General features: G+C 39.7%; 1 protein-coding gene across 2 annotated transcripts in view; it reads right to left on the reverse strand.

Moving 5' to 3' along the window:
• Positions 1–22730, reverse strand: part of IPMK (inositol polyphosphate multikinase) — a 35169-nt gene that overhangs the window by 11677 nt on the left and 762 nt on the right. Inside the window, exons 2-3 of one of the 2 annotated variants that reach the window (XM_080687518.1) lie at positions 9053–9138; positions 1764–1860 (exon numbers count right to left, since the gene is read on the reverse strand). In XM_080687518.1, the coding sequence (XP_080543644.1) occupies positions 1764–1860; positions 9053–9138 (183 nt within the window). Of the gene's footprint in view, positions 1–1763; positions 1861–9043; positions 9139–22730 lie in introns of both variants that reach the window. The other variant, XM_080687517.1, reaches the window with a different exon arrangement.

Raw genomic sequence — 22730 nt, forward strand, 5'->3', positions numbered from 1 at the left:
CAGTGTGGCTCAATTGGTTGGTTGAGTGTCGTCCCTTCAGGGCACATGCCCAGATTTTGTGCCCAATCCCCAGTAGGGGGCGTGCAGGAGGCAGCCAACAGATGTTTTTCTCTCTCATGGATTACTGCACTCATGGATTACAGAAGAATTTCTATAAACATTTACACATATTTATCAGAAAGTCTGAGGGCTATAAGGGAAATAGTTGTGGAGACAATAAAACCCCTTCTAAACAATCTTTTAAAAGTGCGTACTTCATTACAGTATCTAGATAGTCAATCTAACACCATCCTCAACAAACTTTGTTAATCTTTAGATGTGACATTCTTGAGGAATAATAATTAAATAATGTTCTAAGTTAAGCATTAATCAGTAGCAAAATTCATTGAAATCTAAGTATCTTACATTACAATGGAAATTTCTATGATCACAATGAACTGTGAAATAATTTAAGCAACATGCTGATCTGAATCAGAAACATATACATTTGGGACTAACAGACAAGAAGGAAGGGTGAGGGGACAAAAGGGGAGAGGAGGGGAAAGAGCCTAGGCTCACTTTTCCCCACTCACATACAACTGAAGTACAGACAAATCCTAAATACCCAGAGGAACCGCTGATTTAGTATTACCTAACTGAGGATACTCACAGGAGAATACTGTTTCCCTATTGAGAATAATGATTCCCTATTGATGAAACGTGATACACAGCTCATGAGTCAAAGGAAGACAAAGAACTAAGGAAAAGAATAAGCTCAAGCTGGAGCCCCCTTCTTTCCTGTTCTCAAAATGTAGTCCAAGTACTATCTACATTAAAAAAGCTTGTTACTTTTTTAAAAAATATATTTTTATTAGTTTTAGAGAGGAAGGGAGAGGGAGAGAGAGAGAGATAGAAACATCAATGATGAGAGAGAATTATTGATCGGCTGCCTCCTGCACGCCCCCCTTTGGGGATTGAACCCGCAACCCAGGCTTGACCGTAATCAAACCCGGGATCCTTCAGTCCACAGGCCGATGCTATCCACTAAGCCAAACCAGCCAGAGCAAGCTTGTCGCCTTTTTTTTTTTGAGCTTGTCACTTTTAACAAGCACATCACTGAACTCCAACATAAACCTTCATAATCAAAATGTCTGGGCGATTAGCCTATTAATATGCATTTTAATAAGCCCATGGGTTATTCTTAAACTCAGTCAAATTTCAAACTCTTACCCCATTCACCAATCTTTTTCAATAGTTACATAGTCAAGCTGCTTATTTAATTAAATTGTCTGCTCAAAGGCCCAGAAGTGGCAAATACTGCTTCAAGTATTAACTAATATTAAGAGAGAGAAATGTTATGCCCTTACATAGATCAGTTTGTCCTCTAACTATAAAACTTACTGGTATTTTTTAAAATATTGCAATTTAAAGCCCAGAAGTGTGGGACGAAGAAGTGGGATAGGAGACAGGGAGGAAGTTATGCAAGGAAAATATATTTCCTGATGTTTTTTTCCTATTCAAAATGAAAAAAAGAAAATTGCCCAGAAATTACAAAAAGAGAACATCTGTAAATTAATACAGTATTAAGTACTAGTATATATATTTTTTCACTCAATTATAACAGACTGATCATTAAGTTTATTTAATGAAGTAGAGAATGATTAGAAAGAAAATCACACATGTATTCAGTTTTTATAATACTAGGCTTACTTTTATATAATAAACCTTTTATAAAACCACTCTCCTGAATTAAGAATAAAAGATGAATTTTAGGTAAAAATTACCATTTGGTGCAGTGGGAGGTGACCAGATGCCGTAATATTTTGGTAAATATTTTCGTAGCTCTAAAAGAACACCATCAGTACCATCAGCAGCATAAACCTGAAAGAGAGAAATATAACTTGCATATTAGTTTCTTATAATGCTTTACAAGTGCCCTACACTTTTCTCAAATAAAATAATACTGTTTATCATAATATATCTAAAATTTTGAATAAGCAAAAAAAAAAAAAGTACACTGTGTTTCCAATGAAAAACTATGTATTGTTTAGGTAATCTAATTCTAGCCTTCTACTGTCCTTGAACTATTTTTCAACAAAGTAAGCTGTAGATAACTCTTAGCAAATGCAAAATAACTCTTGTTCATATAAATGCAAAATTCTTGCAAAGAAATTCTGGCCAGGGAAGGTTCTCAGAACCTTCATGGAAGGTGGGAGTTTAGTGAGCATTCCTAAATTCATTTCAACTTCCCTTTATTCCATATAAATGTGTGCTTCTTTGACTTTTCTTTTGAAACAGTTTTAACATCTGCCTAGTTCCCTCATTAAATAAGTTTAACATCGTTAACACTTACATATTTGATAGCTGTAAGGAAGTTGTGGTTTCACCTTTTTTAAAAAAATATCCTTTACCTCAACGTAATTCTAATCATTGCTCACTTAATTTGTTGATTTATAAGCAGTAATAATTCTAGTAATAATTCTAGAAAATATTAGAAATGTCTAGATGTTGGGAAGCATGAGACTTGGTTGGAAAGTTTGTAAGGAGGACATTCTGATAAGTGTGTGGAATGCCGCCTGCCCTGTTTATCGGAATTCTGACTTAAGGGAAAGGGAGTGTTGAAGGCGGTGCCCCTAATTATTCCTCGACCTTTCCAAACAAGCCTGTGCATATGCAGACCCCCAGCTGAAGAAGCCAGGCCGCGCCTCTATTGCCTGCCTTTATTGGAATTTTTATCTTTAGATACAATCAGTAGGGTGAGTAAACTTGGGAGGACACTTGGTTACATTGTACTCTAGGCCAGGGGATCCAGGGATTAAGCATAATTCTAGGAAACACCAGGAGTCTGCATATGCACAGCTGACCTTTAAACTGAAGACTGATGTTTAACTGGAAGGCTGCTTTCTCCTTCCACAGCCTCCCAGGCCCCTCACCCATATCTTTTTTGCCAAGCTGTCTTTGCCTCTCCTTAGTAGCTGAGCATCTTTGGGAACATTTAAGGGAATGTGAGCACAATGCAAAATGTCTTTATAAGTATGTTGTGGTGTACACACTTTGTAATTACTTTTTTTGTTGTTGATGTGGCAACCATTTATAAAACATTCAAAATAATTCCACAGTTCTCAAGCAGTAGTCTAATCCCTTTCTCACTTTTAGGAGGTAATTTTTCAGCTTAATCCACATTGCCCTCTCCATAGAGGAAGGAAAGAGGTATGGGTCTGCCTTACTGAGAGCCAAACAGCTCAGAGAAAGACGCCACTATGGTTAAAAATATATCCCTTTCCAGGAACAAAGAAAAAAATAAAAGGGAAAAAGAAGGATGGAAAATGCCCAGCCAGTGTTGCTCAGTGGTTGAGCGTCGAACCATGCACCAAGAGGACACTGGTTCAATTCCTGGTCAAGGGCACATACTGGTGTTGCAGGTTCAATCCCCCACTCCCATACAGGCACGTGTCTCTCACATCTCTCTCTCTCCCCCGCTCCCTCTCTCTTCCTCTCTCTCTCTCCCCATCTTCCCCCTCTCTCCCTTTCCTCCCTCTCTCTAAAAATCAATGGGAAAGATATCCTCGGGTGAGGATTAAAAAAAGAAGAAGGATGGAATGGAGGAAAGGAAGAAAGAGAAACAGAGATAGGCATTCCCAATAGGCATGGCTCAGTGATTGAGCATCAACCTAAGAACCAGGAGGTCACAGTTGGATTCCCAATCAGGGCACTTGCCTGGGCTTCAGGCTCGATTCCTGGGAAGGGGTGTACAGGAAGTAGTCAATGGATGACTCTCTCTCATCATTGATGTTTCTATCTCTCTCTCCCTCTCCCTTTTTCTCTGAAATCAATATATACATATATATCTGTACACACACATACATATGAAACAGAGATAGGCAAAAGGCTCTGATAAACTGATAGGTAAGTTCTATCAAGCCTTTAAGGAACAAAATCTTTATGTGATGCAAATTCTTCCACAAAATACAATAAGAAATGCTCCTCAACTCATTTTATCAAGCTAAAAGAACTTGATATCAACCAAAGACAAAATTTAAAGAAAATAATAATTCAATCTCATTTATGAGCAAAGCTGGAAAAAATCTGAAATAAAACACTAGCAAACAATATTCTGTAATTCAAATTATTAAAAAAAAGACATTCTAGTAGGTTTCATTTAAAAAATGAAAGGTGATATAATATTAGATAGCTATAATGTCATTTATGGCATTAGCAGATTAAAGGAGGAAACTCATGCTAATTTCAATAGATACAGAAAAGGTAGCTGAAAAATATTCAATACCTATTCATATCATACTTTAAATTGTTTCCTGAAATAAAAATTGAAAGGATGCTATATATTTTCCCTTTCCACTTCCACAATTTTCTTTCCAATAAGCTGACATGACTTAACTGCATCAATGGGATCCCTTGCCCTCTTGTCATTCTCTTACTAGTGGGAGAGAGTTGAGGTTGGGTTATTTACTTCTCTAGTTCCCTCCTTATCAGTTCATATCTTCTCATAAAGTTATCTTCCCTGGGTTCCAGTAACCACTCCCTCTCCTTACCCTTAGAGGCCCAGGGATGGTATAGCATTAACTCTCACAGGTAGTCTTAACTCTGGCCATGCCTAGGTAAACAATCCCTTTATTAAACTGACAGAATACATAATTTATCTCTTGTCAGAACCTCGACTCACACAAAGGGCAATTTCCTTAACCTAGACAGAAGTATCTACCAAAATGTCAGAGAGAAGACATATTTTAACAGGGAAATGTTAAAAGCACTTTTGTTATATGAGAGGAAGATACCCCTATCATTGCTTCTACTGAGCCCTGAAATGAAGTCCTTGACAGAAGTATATGGATTCAAAAAAGACAAACAAAACTTCTAATCACAAAATATAAAATTATCTATATAGAAAACAATTAAAATTGTTAGAGAATCTCAGATAAATACGAGTTAAAAAAAGAATTCAACAAGATTACTAGACAAAGAACACTAAATAAATATCTATTTTATCCTATCTAATAAAAGGGCAATATGCAAATTAACCATCACTCCATCACAAAATGGCGGCACCCATAGCGGCCAGGGCAGAACGCTGGTGGCATCGCCCTGGCGACGCGAGCCCAGCACTCCGCACCCTGGCCACGCAGAGGGAGGGGCCTCTGGGGGCAACGCGAGCCCAGCATCCCGTGCCCTGGCCACGCCGAGGGAGGGAGAGGCCTCTGGGGGCGACATGAGCCCAACATCCCGCGCCCCGGCCACACGGAGGGAGGGAGGGGCCTCTGGCCAGAGGCCGGGATGCGGGACGCTGGCATCGTTGCAGGCCGGATTGAGGGACCCCACCCCCACCCACCCCCTGTGCACAAATTTCGTGCACTGGGCCTCTAGTTCTTATATATTAGCAATCATTGGAACACTTAATTCAAGAACTACCATTTACAACTGAAACAAAAAATAAGGAACCTAGAATAAATCCAACAAATTACGTACAAGACTTTTACAGAATAAATATAAAATACTTTCTTCAAAAAAGAGACATTATGTAACATCTAAAAACATATATCCTAGAGCTTAGACTGCCTACATTCAAATCCTGGGATCACTATTTACTTTAGCATGATCATGATCAAATTATTTAAACTAATCATGCCTAATGTAAACATGTATAAAATGAAGCTAAGAGTGCCTATCTCGTAGGTAGTTGTGAGGGTTAAGTGAGTTAATAATGGCAAAGCATGTATAACAGTACTTGTTTTTTAACTTTAGCTTGTATTTTTTTTACTTGCACCTAAACTTAAGAGCTAACATCATAGCATTTAGAAGAAAATATAAGTGAAATTTTAAATGTATTTTATTTGATTTTTTACAGAGAGGAAGGGAGAGGGATAGAGAGTTAGAAACATTGATGAGAGAGAAACATCGATCAGCTGCCTCCTGCACACCCCCTACTGGGGATGTGCCCGCAACCAAGTCACATGCCCTTGACCGGAATCGAACCTGGGACCCTTCAATCTGCAGGCCAATGCTCTATCCACTGAGCCAAACCAGTCAGGACTATAAGTATAATTTTAGATATAACACCAAAAGCACAAGCGACAAAAAAAAGAAAAAAGATACACTGAATTTCAATATTTAAAAAATTTAAGCTTCAAAGAACACTATGAAAAAAGTGAAAAGACAACCCAAAGAATGGGAGAAAATATTTCTAAATCATATATCTGACAAGGGACTTGTATCTAGAATATGTAAAGAACTATCTACACTAACAAAAGAGAAACATGCAAATTGACCATACCTCCGCTATGCCCACAAGCCATGCCCACCAGCCAATCAGGAGCGGGTATGCAAATTAACCCAACCAAGATGGCTGTGGCCACAGAGCGAGCAGGAGGCTTGGGTCTCCCCAGCAATGGAGGAAGCCAAGCTTCCCGCCCACTCTGGCTGGCCCTGGCCTCCGCTCAAGGCTACAAAGTTTCAATTATAGAAGATAAATAAATCCCAACAAAAATGGCAGCAGCCGAAACCGGTTTGGCTCGGTGGATAGAGCGTCGACCTGTGGACTGAAGGTCCCAGGTTCGATTCCGGTCAAGGGCATGTACCTTGGTTGCGGGCACATCCCCAGTGTGGGGTGTGCAGGAGGCAGCTGATCGATGTTTCTCTCTCATCGATGTTTCTGACTATCTATCACTCTTCCTTCCTCTCTGTAAAAAATCAATAAAATATATTTAAAAAAAAAAAAAATGGCAGCAGCCACCGAGCTGGAGAGAGCAGGAGGCTTGAGTTGCCCCTGGCAATGGAGGAAGCCAAGCTTCCCGCAGCCCTGGCCTGCCCTGGCCTCCGCTCAAGGGTACAAAGTTTTAATTATAGAAGATAAATAAATCCCAGATACCAGGGCCTCTGCTTGGGTCGCCAGGGGGCGTGGCCGGCCTGCAAACCACCACAGGCCCCTTGCCCAGGCTGCCCCACGCCCCAAGGGAACACCCCACCCAAATGCGGGACACCCTTCAGGGCAAACCAGCCAGCCCCCACCCATGCACCAGGCCTCTATCCCATCTAATAAAAGAGTAATATGCAAATTGACCATCACTCCAATACACAAGATGGCTGCCCCCATGTGGTCAAAGATGGCTGCCCCCATGTGGACACAAGATGGCCACCACAAGATGGCCAGCAGGGGAGGGCAGTTGGGGGCGATCAAGCCTGCAGGGGAGGGCAGTTGGGGGGGACCCAGGCCTTCAGGGAAGAGCAGTTAGGGGCAATCAGGCTGGCAGGGGAGCAGTTAGGCATCAATCAGGCTGGCAAGGGAGTGGTTAGGGGGTGATCAGGCTGGCAGGCAGATGCAGTTAGGGGCAATCAGGAAGGCAGGCAGGAGAGCAGTTGGGAGCCAGCAGTCCTGGATTGTGAGAGGGATGTCCGACTGCCCGTTTAGGTCCGATCCTACTGTGATTGGGCCTGAACGGGCAGTTGGACATTCCTCGAGGGGTCCCAGATTTGAGAGGGTGCAGGCTGGGCTGAGGGACACACACCCTTGTGCATGAATTTCGTGCACCGGGCCTCTAGTCTATAATAATCCTACATAATCAAAGGCTTATATGCAAATTGACCAAACAGTGGAATGACTGGTCACTATGACGCACACTGACCACCAGGGGTCAGCAGCTCAATGCAGGAGCTGCCCCCTGGTGGTCAGTGTACTCCCACAGGGGGAGTACCACTCATCCAGAAGCCAGACTCACAGCTGGTGAGCACAGCGGTGGTGGCAGGAGCCTCTCCCACCTCCGCAGCAGTCAGACATTCCAAGGGCTCCTGGACCACGAGAGGGTGCAGGCCAGGCTCAGGGGACAACCCCCCCACCCCGAGTGCACGAATTTAGTAAAAGCATAATGTGCTAATTAGACCAGACAGCCGGACTACCTTCCGGACGAAGCGGGGCTGCAAGGGCCAAGCCCCTTGCACGAATTTCATATATCAGGCCTCTAGTGACTAAATAAAAGACATCCCAATGAAGAAATGAACAAAGGATCTAAAGGGACATTCCTCCAGAGAGGATTTAGACATGGTCAGTAAGCACATGAAAAGATGACCAACATCATTAGCCATTAAGGAAATGCAAATTAAAATATACCACAATGAGGTAACAACACTTCACACTCACTTGGATGGCCCTTAGGAAAGAAAACTAAGAAGTGCTGGTGAGGATGTAGAGAAATTAGAACCCTCATACATTGCTATGGAAATGTAAAATGGTAGAGCTACTTTGGTAAACACTTTGACAGTTCCTCAAAAAGCTAAATGTAGAATTATCATATGACCCAGCAATTCCAGTCCTTGATATATATCAAAAAAATTGGAAACTGGTACTCAAACAAATATTTGTACATGAATGTTCATAGAATCTCTACTTACAAAGGCCAAAACGTAGAAACAACCCAAAGGTACATCAATGGATAAATGGATAAACAAAATGTGGTAAGTATAACGGAATATTACTCAGCCATAAAAAGGAAAAAGTACTAATGCACAATATAGTATAGGTGGACCTTAAAAATATGAGACCAAAAAGAAACTAGACACAAAAGGCCACATATCGTATAAGCAGATTGGTGGTTGCCAGGGATTGGGAGGAGGGAGGAACAAAGCATCATGCTTTCAGAGTTTCAGGGTTTTCTTTGGGTGATGAAAATGTTTTGTTAACTAGACAGAGGTGGTGTTCCTAGTCATATGACTACTTAGATGTTAAGTCTGTCCCTTACCACCCTGCTTTGGAGATTTACAGTGCACATCAGCACTAGGCTAAGAAATTCTATAGTGAAAACATTTAAACTCAGCATTTCTGAGAAATACAGTCTCTCAGGTGTTTTTCAAAATGTAGGTCGTAACCCATTAATAAAAATCAATTTAGTGGATCAGAATAGAAAATATTAGGTTGCATCAGTAAAGATAAGCATTATATTTCATTAAGCTTTTGTTTCAGTCACACACACATTATACAAGACATGCTAACAAACGTATTTATTACTGAGTCACCACCAGAGAACTGAAAGCCACAATGAATACAACAAACAAATCTTACCTCACTTACCATATTATAGAATTCTAACTCTCTTGGGCCCCTTGGAGGTGGCTGTAGCTGTTTCAAAACTGTGCCATCTGGATGTTGCAAGATACCTACAGAACAAAAATCAGATATTGTATTTCTTAATGCTTTAGTAATAGTGTATCTTGCATCCTAGAATAGATTTAGATTTGTTCCTGAAGTTACAGATAAACGACTTACATAAATTTAAGGGTTTCCTTCTACTTATTTCAGAAATTTTAACATTCAACCAACATATTTCAGTGCTTGTTATATGCAAAGCACCAGAACACAAATTCTAAATAGCTTGGTTTTATTGTCTCCACAACTATTCCCTTATAGCTCCTTCAGACTTTCCAAGAGATGTTAATTTATAGTTAAACTAGAGGCCCAGCACACGAAATCATGCAGGTAGGGTCCCTAGGCCTAGCCTCCTGCAATCAGGGCCATCTTCTGCCCGTTTGGCAGTCCCCAGGCCGAACGCCGCCTCCGCCACTGGGCTCTCAGGCCGTTGGGATCACCAGCTCATCCCCGGCTGCTCGGGGGCTCAGGCCTGCGGGAAAGTGAGTGCAGGCGACTTCACTTCCATGCGTGTGCGCCGGGCCGGCCACTGATGGAACGCACTGCCCACTTGGGGCCGCTCACGTGGGCACCACCGCCACTGGGGTTTGAGATGCTGACGGAACCTGCCCGTTTAGGTCGTGGGGCGCGCCCGCGACCTACCTGCCCCGGCGTGAGCAGCCCCGAGCTGGCAGCACATTCCATCAGTGGCTGGCCCAGCGCACACACGGAGGTGAAGTCGCCAGCGCCTGCTTTCCTGCAGGCCTGAGCCCCCGAGCTGGCCGAGGATGAGCTAGTGATTCCAATGGCCTGAGAGCCAGCCTGGTCCTCCCGCCACCCACCCCAATTCCCCCATTCACCATAGCTGATCCATCAGAGCCTGCGGGCTGGGGGCAGGGACCAAGAGGTCAGCCGTTCAGTCCACTCACCAGTCCCCAGTTCCGCCCTGCCGCCACTTGCGGGCCGGTGGGTAGGGGAGGACCGAGAGGTGGTCAATGGCACCTCATGACGACTGGTCGAGCGGTCGTTCTCTTCATGATGCTTATGGCCTCTGGCCTTTTATTATATAGACTAGAGGCCCGGTGCATGAAATTCGTGCACGGGGGGTGGGAGGGGTGTTCCCCAGCCCAGCCTGCACCCTCTCCAATCTGGGATCCCTCTCACAATCCAGTACTGCTGGCTCCCAACCACTCGTCTGCCTGCCTGCCTGATTGCCCCTAACCACTCCCCTGCCAGCCTGATCAATGCCTAACTGCTCCCCTGCCAGCCCAATTGCCCCTAACTGCCCTCCCCTGCCGGCCTGGTCACCCCTAACTGTCCTCCCTTGCCAGCCTTGTCACCCCTAACTGCCCTCCCCTGCAGGCCTGGTCCCCCCACCAACAGCCCTCCCCTGCAGGCCTTGTCCCTCCCAACTGCCCTTACCTGAAGGCCTGGTCCCCCCCAACTGCCCTCCCCTGCAGGCTTGATCGCCCCAAATGCCCTCCCCTGCTGGGCATCTTGTGGCGGCCATCTTGTGTCCACATGGGGGTGGCCATATTTGACCACATGGGGGCAGCCATCTTGTGTATTGGAGTGATGGTCAATTTGCATATTACCTCTTTATTAGATAGGACAAGAAACAAGTTAAAAGCAGTAGCAAAAATCGATCTCATTTTTATAGAGAAAAAAATGTTAGCAGTGGACCAATATGAATCTTCTACTTTGTAATTTCTTATAATTTTCTCTCATCTGTTATAAGAAAGCAAAATTTTTTTTTCCTGATTCAGATGTACTGTGTACAGTTGCAAAGATAGAATGAGGGCATCTAGACAACGGGAAAATGGGGGCACCAAGTCAGAAGCAGGAAGGGGCACCTTTTTATAATCAGCCCACTCAAAGAAGGAGTCTTTTTCTAAAGTCATGTCCTAGCACTGGCCCTGTCCCTATACCAGTGGTCGGCAAACTGCGGCACGAGCCGCAGTTTGCCGCTCTGTTGACTAAAGAGTTTGCCGACCACTGCCCTATACCATGAAGACTCATTCCCAAAAGTATGTTAAAATCTTAAATTTTCATATATTGAGTTTTTCACAAAATCATGTTCGTTAGAACACAATAACAAGTCCAAATAAATCTATTTACAACTTTGATAAAATATGCCACTTAGTTTCCATTGCTGTTGCCAAGTGTCAGGAATTTTTAATCATAATAAAAATGCAAAAATTAATCAACAGAAGCAGAGAGTCTCAATTTAAGATTGCAGTAATTAAGTTGTTTTAATACCTAGCTATAGAATAGGTAAATATAAACCCATGTGGATAAGATTGGTTGGTAAGCAGTCAAAGGACCTGAAGACTTTAAGAAATAGTCTAATATAACTAAAAATTAGTGAAGAGAAATTCTAATTCTGAAGGTTGGGATATGTGGAACAAGAAAGCCCTTCATTCCCATGGTAGGAGACATTTTCTATGAACCAATGAAGAGTGAAAGATAAAAAGAAACCTTGATGAACTCAATTCCAGACGGTGGCGAACATGGAGCATTCATAAATGGGGTGAGAACCATGGCAGCTTCTCTTCCTTGGGACAGGCACCTAGTCTACATACAGGTGCACCTGCCATTAAACACATTTTGACAGGCAAGCAAAAGTCAGCTTGACTACAGACAACAATATGTGGTAGCAGGATGGATTAGAGACAATAGTTCTAACAGATTGCTTGGTCCAGCAATTCTCCCACACTACTCATTCTGCAACACACCCCATCTAATTTTTCAGAAAAAAGTAGCCATGTAAGAGAATATGGTAATCCCAGGCATTCTCCCTGTGAATGAATTCCAGAATCCAAAAATAAACCAATAATATTTTAAACTGCAGACAAATCCCTCCCAGCTGAAAAAGTATCAAGATTAAAAAAGTGGGGGGGAGGGGAGAGACTGAGCCAATAACAGAAATACTAAATCTAAGACTATAGCCCAGCATCAGCTTAACTAAATTCTAGGAAGAATATGACTTATCAGCCTCTTACTTTAACAGAGGAAAGGACTTATACTCTATGTGGGGGGAAAAATTCCCTGCTGTTCTTTAAATAAAATGTGAAAAAATCCAATAAAAAATTATTAGATATATAAAAAAAACAATAAAACATGATGCATAATCAAGAGAAAACAAAGTCAACTGACAAACACAGAAGTTGACAAACAGATGACCAAGTAATTTAATCAGCAAACAAGGATTTTAAAACGATTATAAACATGTAAAAAAGTTATAGAAAAAAATGACTATAAATGCTGAATAGATGAGGTATTTCATCTATTGGGAAACACTAATTGTGTTCAGGAGAGAAACAGAAATTATAAAAAAAGATCTAAAGCAGAGTTAAACAGGAATACTGAAAAAAAAAAAAATCCTTTGGCAAATCAGCCTCTCTAAACATAAGATTACTAGAGGGCCTGTGGGGAGCAGGCCTAAGCCCTCAGTGCACATCCTCAGCACTGCTGCAGAGGTGGGAGAGGCTCCCGCCACCGCAGCTGCACTCAGCCAGCTGTGAGCCTGGCTCAGGGCTTCTGGCTGAGCAGCGCTCCCCTTGTGGGAGCACACTGACCACCAGGGGGCAGCTCCTACATTGAGTGTCTGTCTGCTGGTGGTCAGTGTGTGTCATAGTGACTGTTTGTTCCGCTGTTTGGTCAATTTGCATATTAGCCTTTTATTATATAGGAGGATAACAGAGGAATTTCAAGCTCATGGAGCACTGAAAGTGTATTAGTTTGCTCGGGTTCCATAACAAAATACCATGGACAGATGGTTTAAACAGCAAATATTTATTTTCTCACAGTTCTAGAGGCTAAAAGTCCCAGATTAAGGTGCCAACCAATTTGGCTCCTGGTAAGAGCTGTCTTCCTAGGTTGTAGCCTTCTCACTTTGTTCTCACATTGTAGGGGAGAAGAGAATGAGGGAGAGGAGCAGTAGAGGGCGGGGAAGAGAGTGAGAGTGTGAGAGAGAAAACACTCTCTCATGTTTCTTTTTATAAGAACAGGAATCCCACTGGATCATGCCCCCACCCTTGTGACCTCATTAATCTTAATTACCTCCATTAAAGCCCTATCTGAAAATACAATCATATTGGGGGTTGTTTTTTAACATATGAATTTTAGGGGACACAACATTCAGTCCATAACAGAAGGTAACCATAACAACTACAAAATTCAAATTTGTTTCTACTGACTAAACTGATTCAATCACCAACATTAATAGCCTAGCAGAACAGATGTATTAATTTCAGGCAAAAATACTGTTTGCATAAGTTGTTTAAATCCTACACATAATGTCTAGAATTTAATAAAAAATTACAAGACATATGAAAAAGCAAGGGTGAAAAATCACTGTCAAAAGATAATGCAACGAATAGAACAGTTTGAAGTGACACTGATGTTATAATTACCAAAGAAGCTTAAAATAACCATAACTAATATGTTAAAGGTTATAACAGAAAAGGTAGACAAATGCATGAAAAGATGAGGAATTTCAGTAGAGAGAAATTTTGAGTAAATGGAATATTAGTAATAAAAAATGTGGTAACAGAGACAAAAATGCTTTCTATGGGCTCATCAGTAGACACAAAGTAGCAGAGGAAGGAATCAGTGAATTTAATGACAGGTTAACAGAAATTACTCAAATTGAAACACAAAAAGGAAAAAAAAGGAAGTTGAAAACAATCAGAAGAAAGTACCCACAAAATCTGTGGAATATCAGTCTGAGAAAACTATCATTAGAATCCCGCCCCCTCTCCCCTAAAACATGAACAATAGTATCAGACAACTTGGCCACACTGACAAAGAATGCTACATACTACAGATTATATGTTTTGCCTGTACAAATGGAACATCTACCAAGACTGACCACGCACTGGACGATAAAATAAAAAATAATTAAAATCACATAGTTTAGCCAGAATCGGTTTGGCTCAGTGGATAGAGCGTCGGCCTTCGGACTGGAGGGTCCCGGGTTCGATTCCGGTCGGGGGCGTATGCCTTGGTTGCGGGCACGTCCCCAGTGGGGGGTGTGCAGGAGGCAGCTGGTCGATGTTTCTCTCTCATCGATGTTTCTAGCTCTCAATCCCTCTTCCTTCCTCTCTGTAAAATATCAATAAAATATATTTAAAAAAAATAAAAAAATAAATAAAATAAAATAAAATCACATAGTTTATTTTCTGACCTAATGGAAATAACATATTTGGGAAAATGCCAAGTAGAATAAAGGTAAACACACTTCTATTTAATCCATGGATCAAAATTCAGAAGGAATAAATATTAGAAAATACTTTTTTGCTAAATGATAATGAAAACTAAACATATCAAAATTTGTGGAATGCAGCTAAAAAATACTGCTTAGTGCTTAGTGGAAAATGTGTCATTTTAAATGCTTGTATTAGAAAAGTAAAAAGAACGTTCCAGCCTGGTTGGCATGACTCAGTGGTTAAGCCTTGACCTATGAACCAGGCGGTCGTGGTTCGATTCCCGGTTGGGGCACATGCCTGAGTTTCAGGCTCGTCATACAGGAAACATTCTCTCTCATCACTGATGTTTCTACCTCTATCTCCCTCTCTCTGAAATCAATAAAAATATTTTTTTTTTTACCAAAAAAAATTTTTTTTAATGGTTCCAACCTAAGATGCTAGAAAAAGAACATAGTAACCCCAAAATAACTGGAAAGACAGGAGCAAAAATAAATAAATAATAAATAAATAAAATAAGGATGGACAATGGAGAAATGTCAACGAAACTAAAAGGTTCTCTGATAAACCTCTAGCTAGACAGATCAAGAAAAGGAAAAGCAAACATAAATTACCATTATCAGGAATAAATAAAAGATGATAACAGTACAAATCTTATAAACATTAAAAGCATAAGAGAATTATGAACTTTACACCAATAAATCCAACAACTTAGGCGAAATGAATACATTCCTTTAGACAATAATTATTAAAATTGACACAAGAAGAAATGGAAAATCTGAGTTGAACTATGTCTACGAAAAACACTGAATTCACAATTTTAAATATCCGGAGGCAATCATAGGCTGAAATACTTCACTAGCAAATTCTATCAAACATTTAGAAAAATAACCAATCTTACCAAATTTGTTCAGAAAACAGAAAAGTAATAATACTTCATATTTTGTGAAGCTGACAAATGCTTCATTTTTTTAAAACCTCAACAAAGGCTTAAAAAAATTACAGACCAGCCGAAACCGGTTTGGCTCAGTGGATAGAGCGTCGGCCTGCGGACTGAAGGGTCCCAGGTTCGATTCCGGTCAAGGGCATGTACCTTGGTTGCGGGCACATCCCCAGTAAGGGGCATGCAGGAGGCAGCTGATCGATGTTTCTCTCTCATCGATGTTTCTAGCTCTCTATCCCTCTCCCTTCCTCTCTGTGAAATATCAATAAAATATATTTAAAAAAAAAAATTACAGACCATTATCTCAAATAAACACAGTCACAGAAATCTTTAATAAAACATTTGTAAACCTAATCCAGCAATATATACAGGATAATTTATCATGACCATGTGGACTTTATTGCAGGAATGCAAGGTTCATTTAAATATTTCAAAATTAGTAAATATGTTGATGTTTTTAGGAGATAGGGCTCTCAATGAGAAAAAAAAAGGAGATACAAATATAGAATAAAGAAGCAAAGAAGAACCCTGCAGTATTAGCTTTAAATTATACGTAAGTATAAATTGAAATTTTTAAGAATTCAAAATTATGTACTTCTTAGTCCATTCTGCTGAGAAGACAAACAGCAACTGCACGCAAGGAGCAATGGTATACCATTGCTCGATCTTAGTTTTAAATACCATTTACCCCTAAAGGAACCAGATTTCTTGAAGAAAAAATGGCTCATTCCAGGGCTGGGACAGAGAAAGTACAAGATGAACATCAAACATCTTATTATGGCAGAAAGTGAGAAAATGCTTTCAAAGAAAAAAAAGGGAAATGTTTAAAAGACACAAGAGCCAGCTTGAAAAAGCTCGCACTGCCCAAATCTGGGACAACATGAGCATCAAAATGAGCAGCAACAATAATGCCTAAGATCCATCCGCGGAAGTTTGAAAAGACTATTAGTAAAGCCTAAGAATGAATGAGGAAGAAAGGAAAGAAGGGAGGGAGGGAGGGAGGAAGGGAGGAAGGGAGGGAGGGAGGGAGGGAGGGAGGGAGGGACGGAGGGAGGGAGGGACGGAGGGAGGGAGGGAGGGAGGAAGGAAGGAAGGAAGGAAGGAAGGAAGGAAGGAAGGAAGGAAGGAAGGAAGGAAAAAGAAAGAGGAGAGAAGGGAAACTATTCCTTAAAGGAAAATACCAACTAACAAATGTAACAGGAATGACTGAATATTACCATTTTGCAACTATCATAGCAATAAGTTGGTCAGATATTGTCAATGGATGCTTTTAACAATGGGTGCAAACTCTGATTAGGAACAGGATATTTAACACTCAAAATATTCCTCTAAATTACTTCATTACAATAGGAAAAATGAAAACTTTACAGTGGAAAATATGGCAGACAACACTTAACCAGGAAATCAAAGTTACATCCAGTAATGCAACTGACATTCTGTGTTTTATGATATGATGGTCCAAGAATACAACATAACTAATATATATTTTATCAAAAATGCATTTATCTGAATCCAATTATGAGACAACAGCCTGACAAATTTAATTTAAAGGATATTCTAAAAATCCATATGCCTATACTGTGGTTATGAAAAATAAAAGATGAAAAACTACTCCCAATGCCTATGGAGTCATAACAACTAAATGCAATGTGTAGTCCTGGATGGGGGAAAATTGCTATAAAAGGATATTATAGGATAATGGTAAAAGCCAAATGTTAAATATTCTGAACTTAATAATTTTATCATGATTAAGTAAGAAAAAATGCTTTTCTTAAAAGAGATATACACTTAGTTATTTAGAGGGAAGGAATCATGATGCTTATAAGTTAGTCTTAAATGGTTCTGCAAAATCACTATAATATACCACAGAGAATGATATGTAGATTCAAAACAGATACAAAAGCAATATGTAGATTCAAAGCAGATACAAAATCTTGTCACGTTTCTTGTGAAAAATGACAGATTGATTTAAAATCTATAAGGAAATACAAAGGGCCAGAAAAAGTCAAGATATCCTTAAAAACAAAGTGGAATGCTTACTCTTCAGTACATCAAGACTTATTCTAAAGTAACTTGAATCAAGACAGTGAAGTATTATTGCTAGGATTAACAAATAAATCAGTGAAAATAAGTAAATAAGTCCAAAAGCAAAACCAGATAACTGACTGAAAAAAACGGGGTATATGTGCACAATAGAATACAACTGAGTTATGAGGAAGCTCTCCATGAACTGGTATTACTGACTTCTAGGACATACTGTTAAGTTTAAAAACAAAATACAAAACAATATATATAGCACACTGTTTTTTGTGTTGAAAAAAAGAAATGAGAAGACCTATATAGATCTGCTTATTTCTGTAACAAGAAACAGAAATTAAAAATCAAAACACAATAAACTGGTTACCTACAAGGGATGATGCTAAGGAATGGGGTAGAGTGATAGGGAATGGCGTGACACTGATATACCTTTCTGTAAAGTTTGACTTTTTTAATAGGCTTTCAAAAATATCTAGCTAAATAAACTAAGAACTAAGTTTAAACAGAAACAAATGAATCCAACTGTACTTCAAAAGAGTATGATCAGAGAAGGGGGAGCTAAAAATAGCTCCCCAAAAGCCCTAATCCAAATAACTTTTTAAGAGTTTCCAACCACATACCCTCAGTATAAGGGAAAGTATCAATATGAAATGCTGATTGTTAACACAGAGGGAGTGGTAGAACCGAAGAAAAATACTCATTTTTCCACTAGAAAAATTATTAAACAAGAATCATCAATAGATGCTAGATCTAGGGGTGAAGTATGATAAGGATCCAGATATTTGTATGATCTTAAAATTAAAACATTTCCCCACAGACGCTTATTAGTTGAAAGGGGAAAAATATTAACTATATACTGGAGAGGACAGACCAAACTTGGGCCAGATGATCAAAACTAATAATGGGCAGATGGACACTGTGAGCCTCCAGATGTGATAACTTAATGAGGATACACTTGGCCCTGGCAGGTGTAGCTTAGTTGGTTGGACCTCGATCTGTGCACAGAAAGGTTGCTGGTTTGATTCCCCATGACACATACCCTGGTTACAGGCACAGTCCCATGCAGGGGGCATGCAGGAGACAGCAGATGGATGTCTTGTTCTCATATCATGTTTCTCTCTTTCTCCCTCTCCCCTCCTCTCTCTAAATATCAATAAAAAATGTTTTAAAAATAAATAGGATACACTTGTATAATATTCCAACCAGAAATGCATTACCTCAATTTCATCATGAGAACCCATCAGAAATCCAAATTAAAGAATATCTCATAAAATAACTAGCCTATATTCTTAAAAAAATGACAATGTTATACAAGACAAAGAAAGGCTGGGGAACTGATACAAATTAGAGGAATCTAAGAGACTTGACAACTAAATGTAATAAAAGATCCTGAACTAGATCCTGTGAAGAGAAAAACAAATACGATGAAAGACATTGGAACAGCTGAAAAATTGGAATATGGACTATAGATTAGATAAGAGCATTTTATCACTGTTAAATTTCCCATCCTATATAATAAAAGCCTAATATGCAAATTGTCCCCTCGACCCAGGAGTTCGACCAGGGGTGGGGCTGGCTGGCCCCTCCCCCCCAGGGGAGAACAGCAGCAGGTGGCTGGGGGAAGGGATGCCCTGGCCACAGAAATATACACTTAAGTAAATAGTTCAGGAAAAAAAATAAATGCATAGTCAAATAATCAGAAAAATGTTAAGTTCTCTGTATTATTCTTGCTACTTTTCTGTAAATTTGAAATTATTTTAAGTCAATTAGTTTCAGAGGATATCTAATAAAATAGACCAGTAAACCAAAATAGTTGTGAGTTTTCCCCCCAAAACAGTATCACTTTAAATCCCTTTTCCCTATAGACTACCTTATTCTATATTCTAAAGTGGATCAGGGCACAAACATGAGACTTCAACTATTTGTTTAAATCTTTAAGGACTTTTGAAAGAAATTAATGGTACATGTTAAATATTAAAACAAAAAGGACTTTATGCTAACTTTGGTTAAGTTTGGGAATTTAAATTGCTAACTATTACATGTTTGTGAAACTTTCCTACAGAAAGAGTTATACAATGTACAAGGTATACAGAATGTTTAATACATAAAATAACAAAAATGATAAAGATATAAAAATCCAACACTAGAGGAATAAATTGTGATACATCTACACTATAGAATACAACACAATTTTTTTAAAAAAATAAAGAATATCCTAGGTACAAAAATATGGATATACTACATGATAAAATACAGACTGGAAACAAAAAGTTGCTTACATATGTTTATAAGAAAAGTCTGAATTGTGTTATGTGTTTATGCATGTGCCCAGAAACAAAGGCTTGAATGGACACACCAGAAATAGTTACTAGCTATAGCATTTGAGAGAGTAGGGGGAAGGTTACTACATACTGTTTTACTCCTTGAAATTTTTTCCCTAAAAGATCATGTACTACTTTTACAATTAAAAAAAAAGAAAAAGAGCCGAAACCGGTTTGGCTCAGTGGATAGAGCGTCGGCCTGCGGACTGAAGGGTTCCGGGTTCGATTCCGGTCAGGGGCATGTACCTTGGTTGCGGGCACATCCCCAGTAGGGGGTGTGCAGGAGGCAGCTGATCGATGTTTCTCTCTCATCGATGTTTCTAACTCTCTATCCCTCTCCCTTCCTCTCTGTAAAAAATCAATAAAATATATTTAAAAAAAAAAAAAAAGAAAAAGAAAAAGAACTATTGTTCTTAGAAAAATTCAATGTACTTTGATGAAATAGGATTTGAGTGAAGAACATAAAATATAACTGATATCAGAACAATAAAATACTGTCACTTAACTATATCAAGTTCTATTTTTCTGTTCAAGTACTGTTATGCTATTGGTTCCATGATCTTAATTTTTAATTTAACAAAGGCAATGTCGATGTAAGAAACACCCAAACCGGTAGAGAATTTTTCTAAGTGTTCATTCAAGCCAAAACTGATGACAATTGCTGGGAAGCAAGATTTCAAATACTCTGCAGAATGGCCAATTTGCAGTTTCTTTTATGCATTTGAAATTAAGGAAGATTACATAAAGGTGGAAGAAAGCAAGGAGAGAATTACAGGATAGTTAACAAGACTATGTGCTCTCTAGAGGGCGGTTATTTAAAAAATGTGTGTTAATCTTAGATGGAAAAAAAAATGACAGGGCTTGCTTAAGGCAAAGATAAATCTTTTACTAAAGTTATACACCTACTATGACCTGCCCAGTTAGGAATTTATGATCAGATACACTGTTAGGTTACTTTCCTGAACAGCTCTTTCATTCACACCAACAACTCCTTTTTGAAAATCACTAAGATACCAATTCTAAATCGAAAAACTCTGGTTACTTACCGATAGTAACAAAAATTTTAAACAAATATTCACACAATGTTTTTAAGAAAGTTTATTCTGAGAATTTCAGTTGACAGCCAAATCAAACTATGATCTACATGATATACTTGACAACTATATGTGGTTTGTTATAGTAGAGACATAAATTCTTGTACTCTGAATTACTGATCATCTTGTTATGCATTTTAGGAATAGGGAAGATTATCATCAGTGTCCTTTCACTAACAATATAAGCAAGATTGTGTAAATAAATGAGAATTAAATTCATCAAATATTTATTAAATAGCATAGTATGTTTGAGGTATTGTGCACTGGTGACACAAAGACAGTCCCTTAGTCTTACAAAATTGAAAAAAAAAAGGTTTCTTTTTAAGTTGAATGGACTCCTTCCTCTAGAATCTAAATTACTTTCTTAATTAGGTAATTTGGGTGACAAATTCTTCAGCCACTGTTCCCAATGTAGTTTTAAGTCACATTCAAGGTGCATTTGTAATGAGTCAGAGATAACTCTCTGAATAGGCTCACTATTACATACATACTTTGATAAGCAGTGGTTAGTCTTAAGTGACAATCATGGAAGATTGTGCTTATGTTGGGGTTTTTTGTTTATCTCTTCTCCTTTACACAGAAATCGATCTCTAGGTACCCTTAGGAAACAATGATTTATTCAGGTCTCTAGAATAGTGTATTAGGAATATTATTATTACAATTCATCAATATAAATCAATAGGTACACATCTACTAACAATACTTTACTCCTTAAGTACTCTCAAATTCTCATTACCTTAAGTGACACACGAGACTATATGCTAAGCATCTTGAGAACGTTGTTTCCTTACATCTATACTACACACCCTGAGAATGATACTTCCTTATCTGGTGTACTAAAGGAACGAGCAATTTTCACTTGCACTCCCCTTCCGGAGTTTAACTGAGCCCAATGTACCAGGCTGTGAGGATACACAGATTTGGTCTCCAACCTCAAGGAACTCGCAATTTAATGGGAGAAAGGCACACAAACTACATGACACTATCATTAATGCCAACTTTCAACAAAAGAAAAGTAGGTAAAGATAAAAGTAGTGGGAAGTGTCGCTCAGCGAGAAATGACCTACATTCAAAAGAGTACCCATCCATCTTCAACAATCTTGATCTTCAAGCCCAATACACGGTGGGAAAAACCGTCCTGAGGCAGGACCCTTGGTTTCTGCCTTCTAACACATAGCAGCTGTGTAACTTTAGGCTTGTCCCTTAACCAGACTTAACCAGCCTCAGTTATTTTGACTAAAAATGTCATTATTACCTACCCGGCCTAAACCCAAATCATCTTACCAGCATAAACCAAGTTGTCTCTAGTGGCTTCCAGGTCTAAGATCTGCTTTACTCGCACACTCATCCATCAGACGCCCCAATTAATTGTGGCCCAGGAAACCAGTGTGAGTAAGCTTGAATTCGAGTTCCTAAACTGAACTTTAAATCATCAATAGGAAAAACGGAGATAGGCCCTGTATTGTGCTTTAACCGTTGAGAGCGGGGGGGGGGGGGGGGGGAGATATTCCACATGCCATGATACAGTAAAGGTCTGACCTGGGGGCCATTCTAGCACAGCAGCAGGCTGTTGTTTCCTACCAAGAATCCGAGTTTCTGCTCCTGGAACCAAGCCTCCCGGAGAAATCCACCAGATATCAGAAAAACCTCCCCAGGGGCAGGGAGGGATCCCGGATAAGACAAGCGCTCTCGCTCTCTCTTTCTCTCTCTCTTTCTCTCTCGCTCTCGCTCTCGCTCTCTCTCTCCCTCTCTCTCTCTCTCTCTCTCACACACACACACACACACACACACACACACACACACACACACTGCCCTATGTTTTCCCCTACCCGCCAGCTATGCACTGAAAAAGCACTAGATTAGCATCATCTGCATTTCATTCCTTCCCTTTTGCAATCGCTACCCGCTTATAATAAACAGACCTCGTGCTCAGGGGAGAATTGACTTCCCCATCCAGTCAAATTAAAGTTCCTTATTTTCACTAACAACGCCGCCTCCAATCAACACCCACCCTCCCTGGGG

Source organism: Plecotus auritus, assembly GCF_963455305.1.
Source record: "Plecotus auritus genome assembly, chromosome: 9".
NCBI classification, from domain to species: Eukaryota; Metazoa; Chordata; class Mammalia; order Chiroptera; family Vespertilionidae; genus Plecotus; species Plecotus auritus.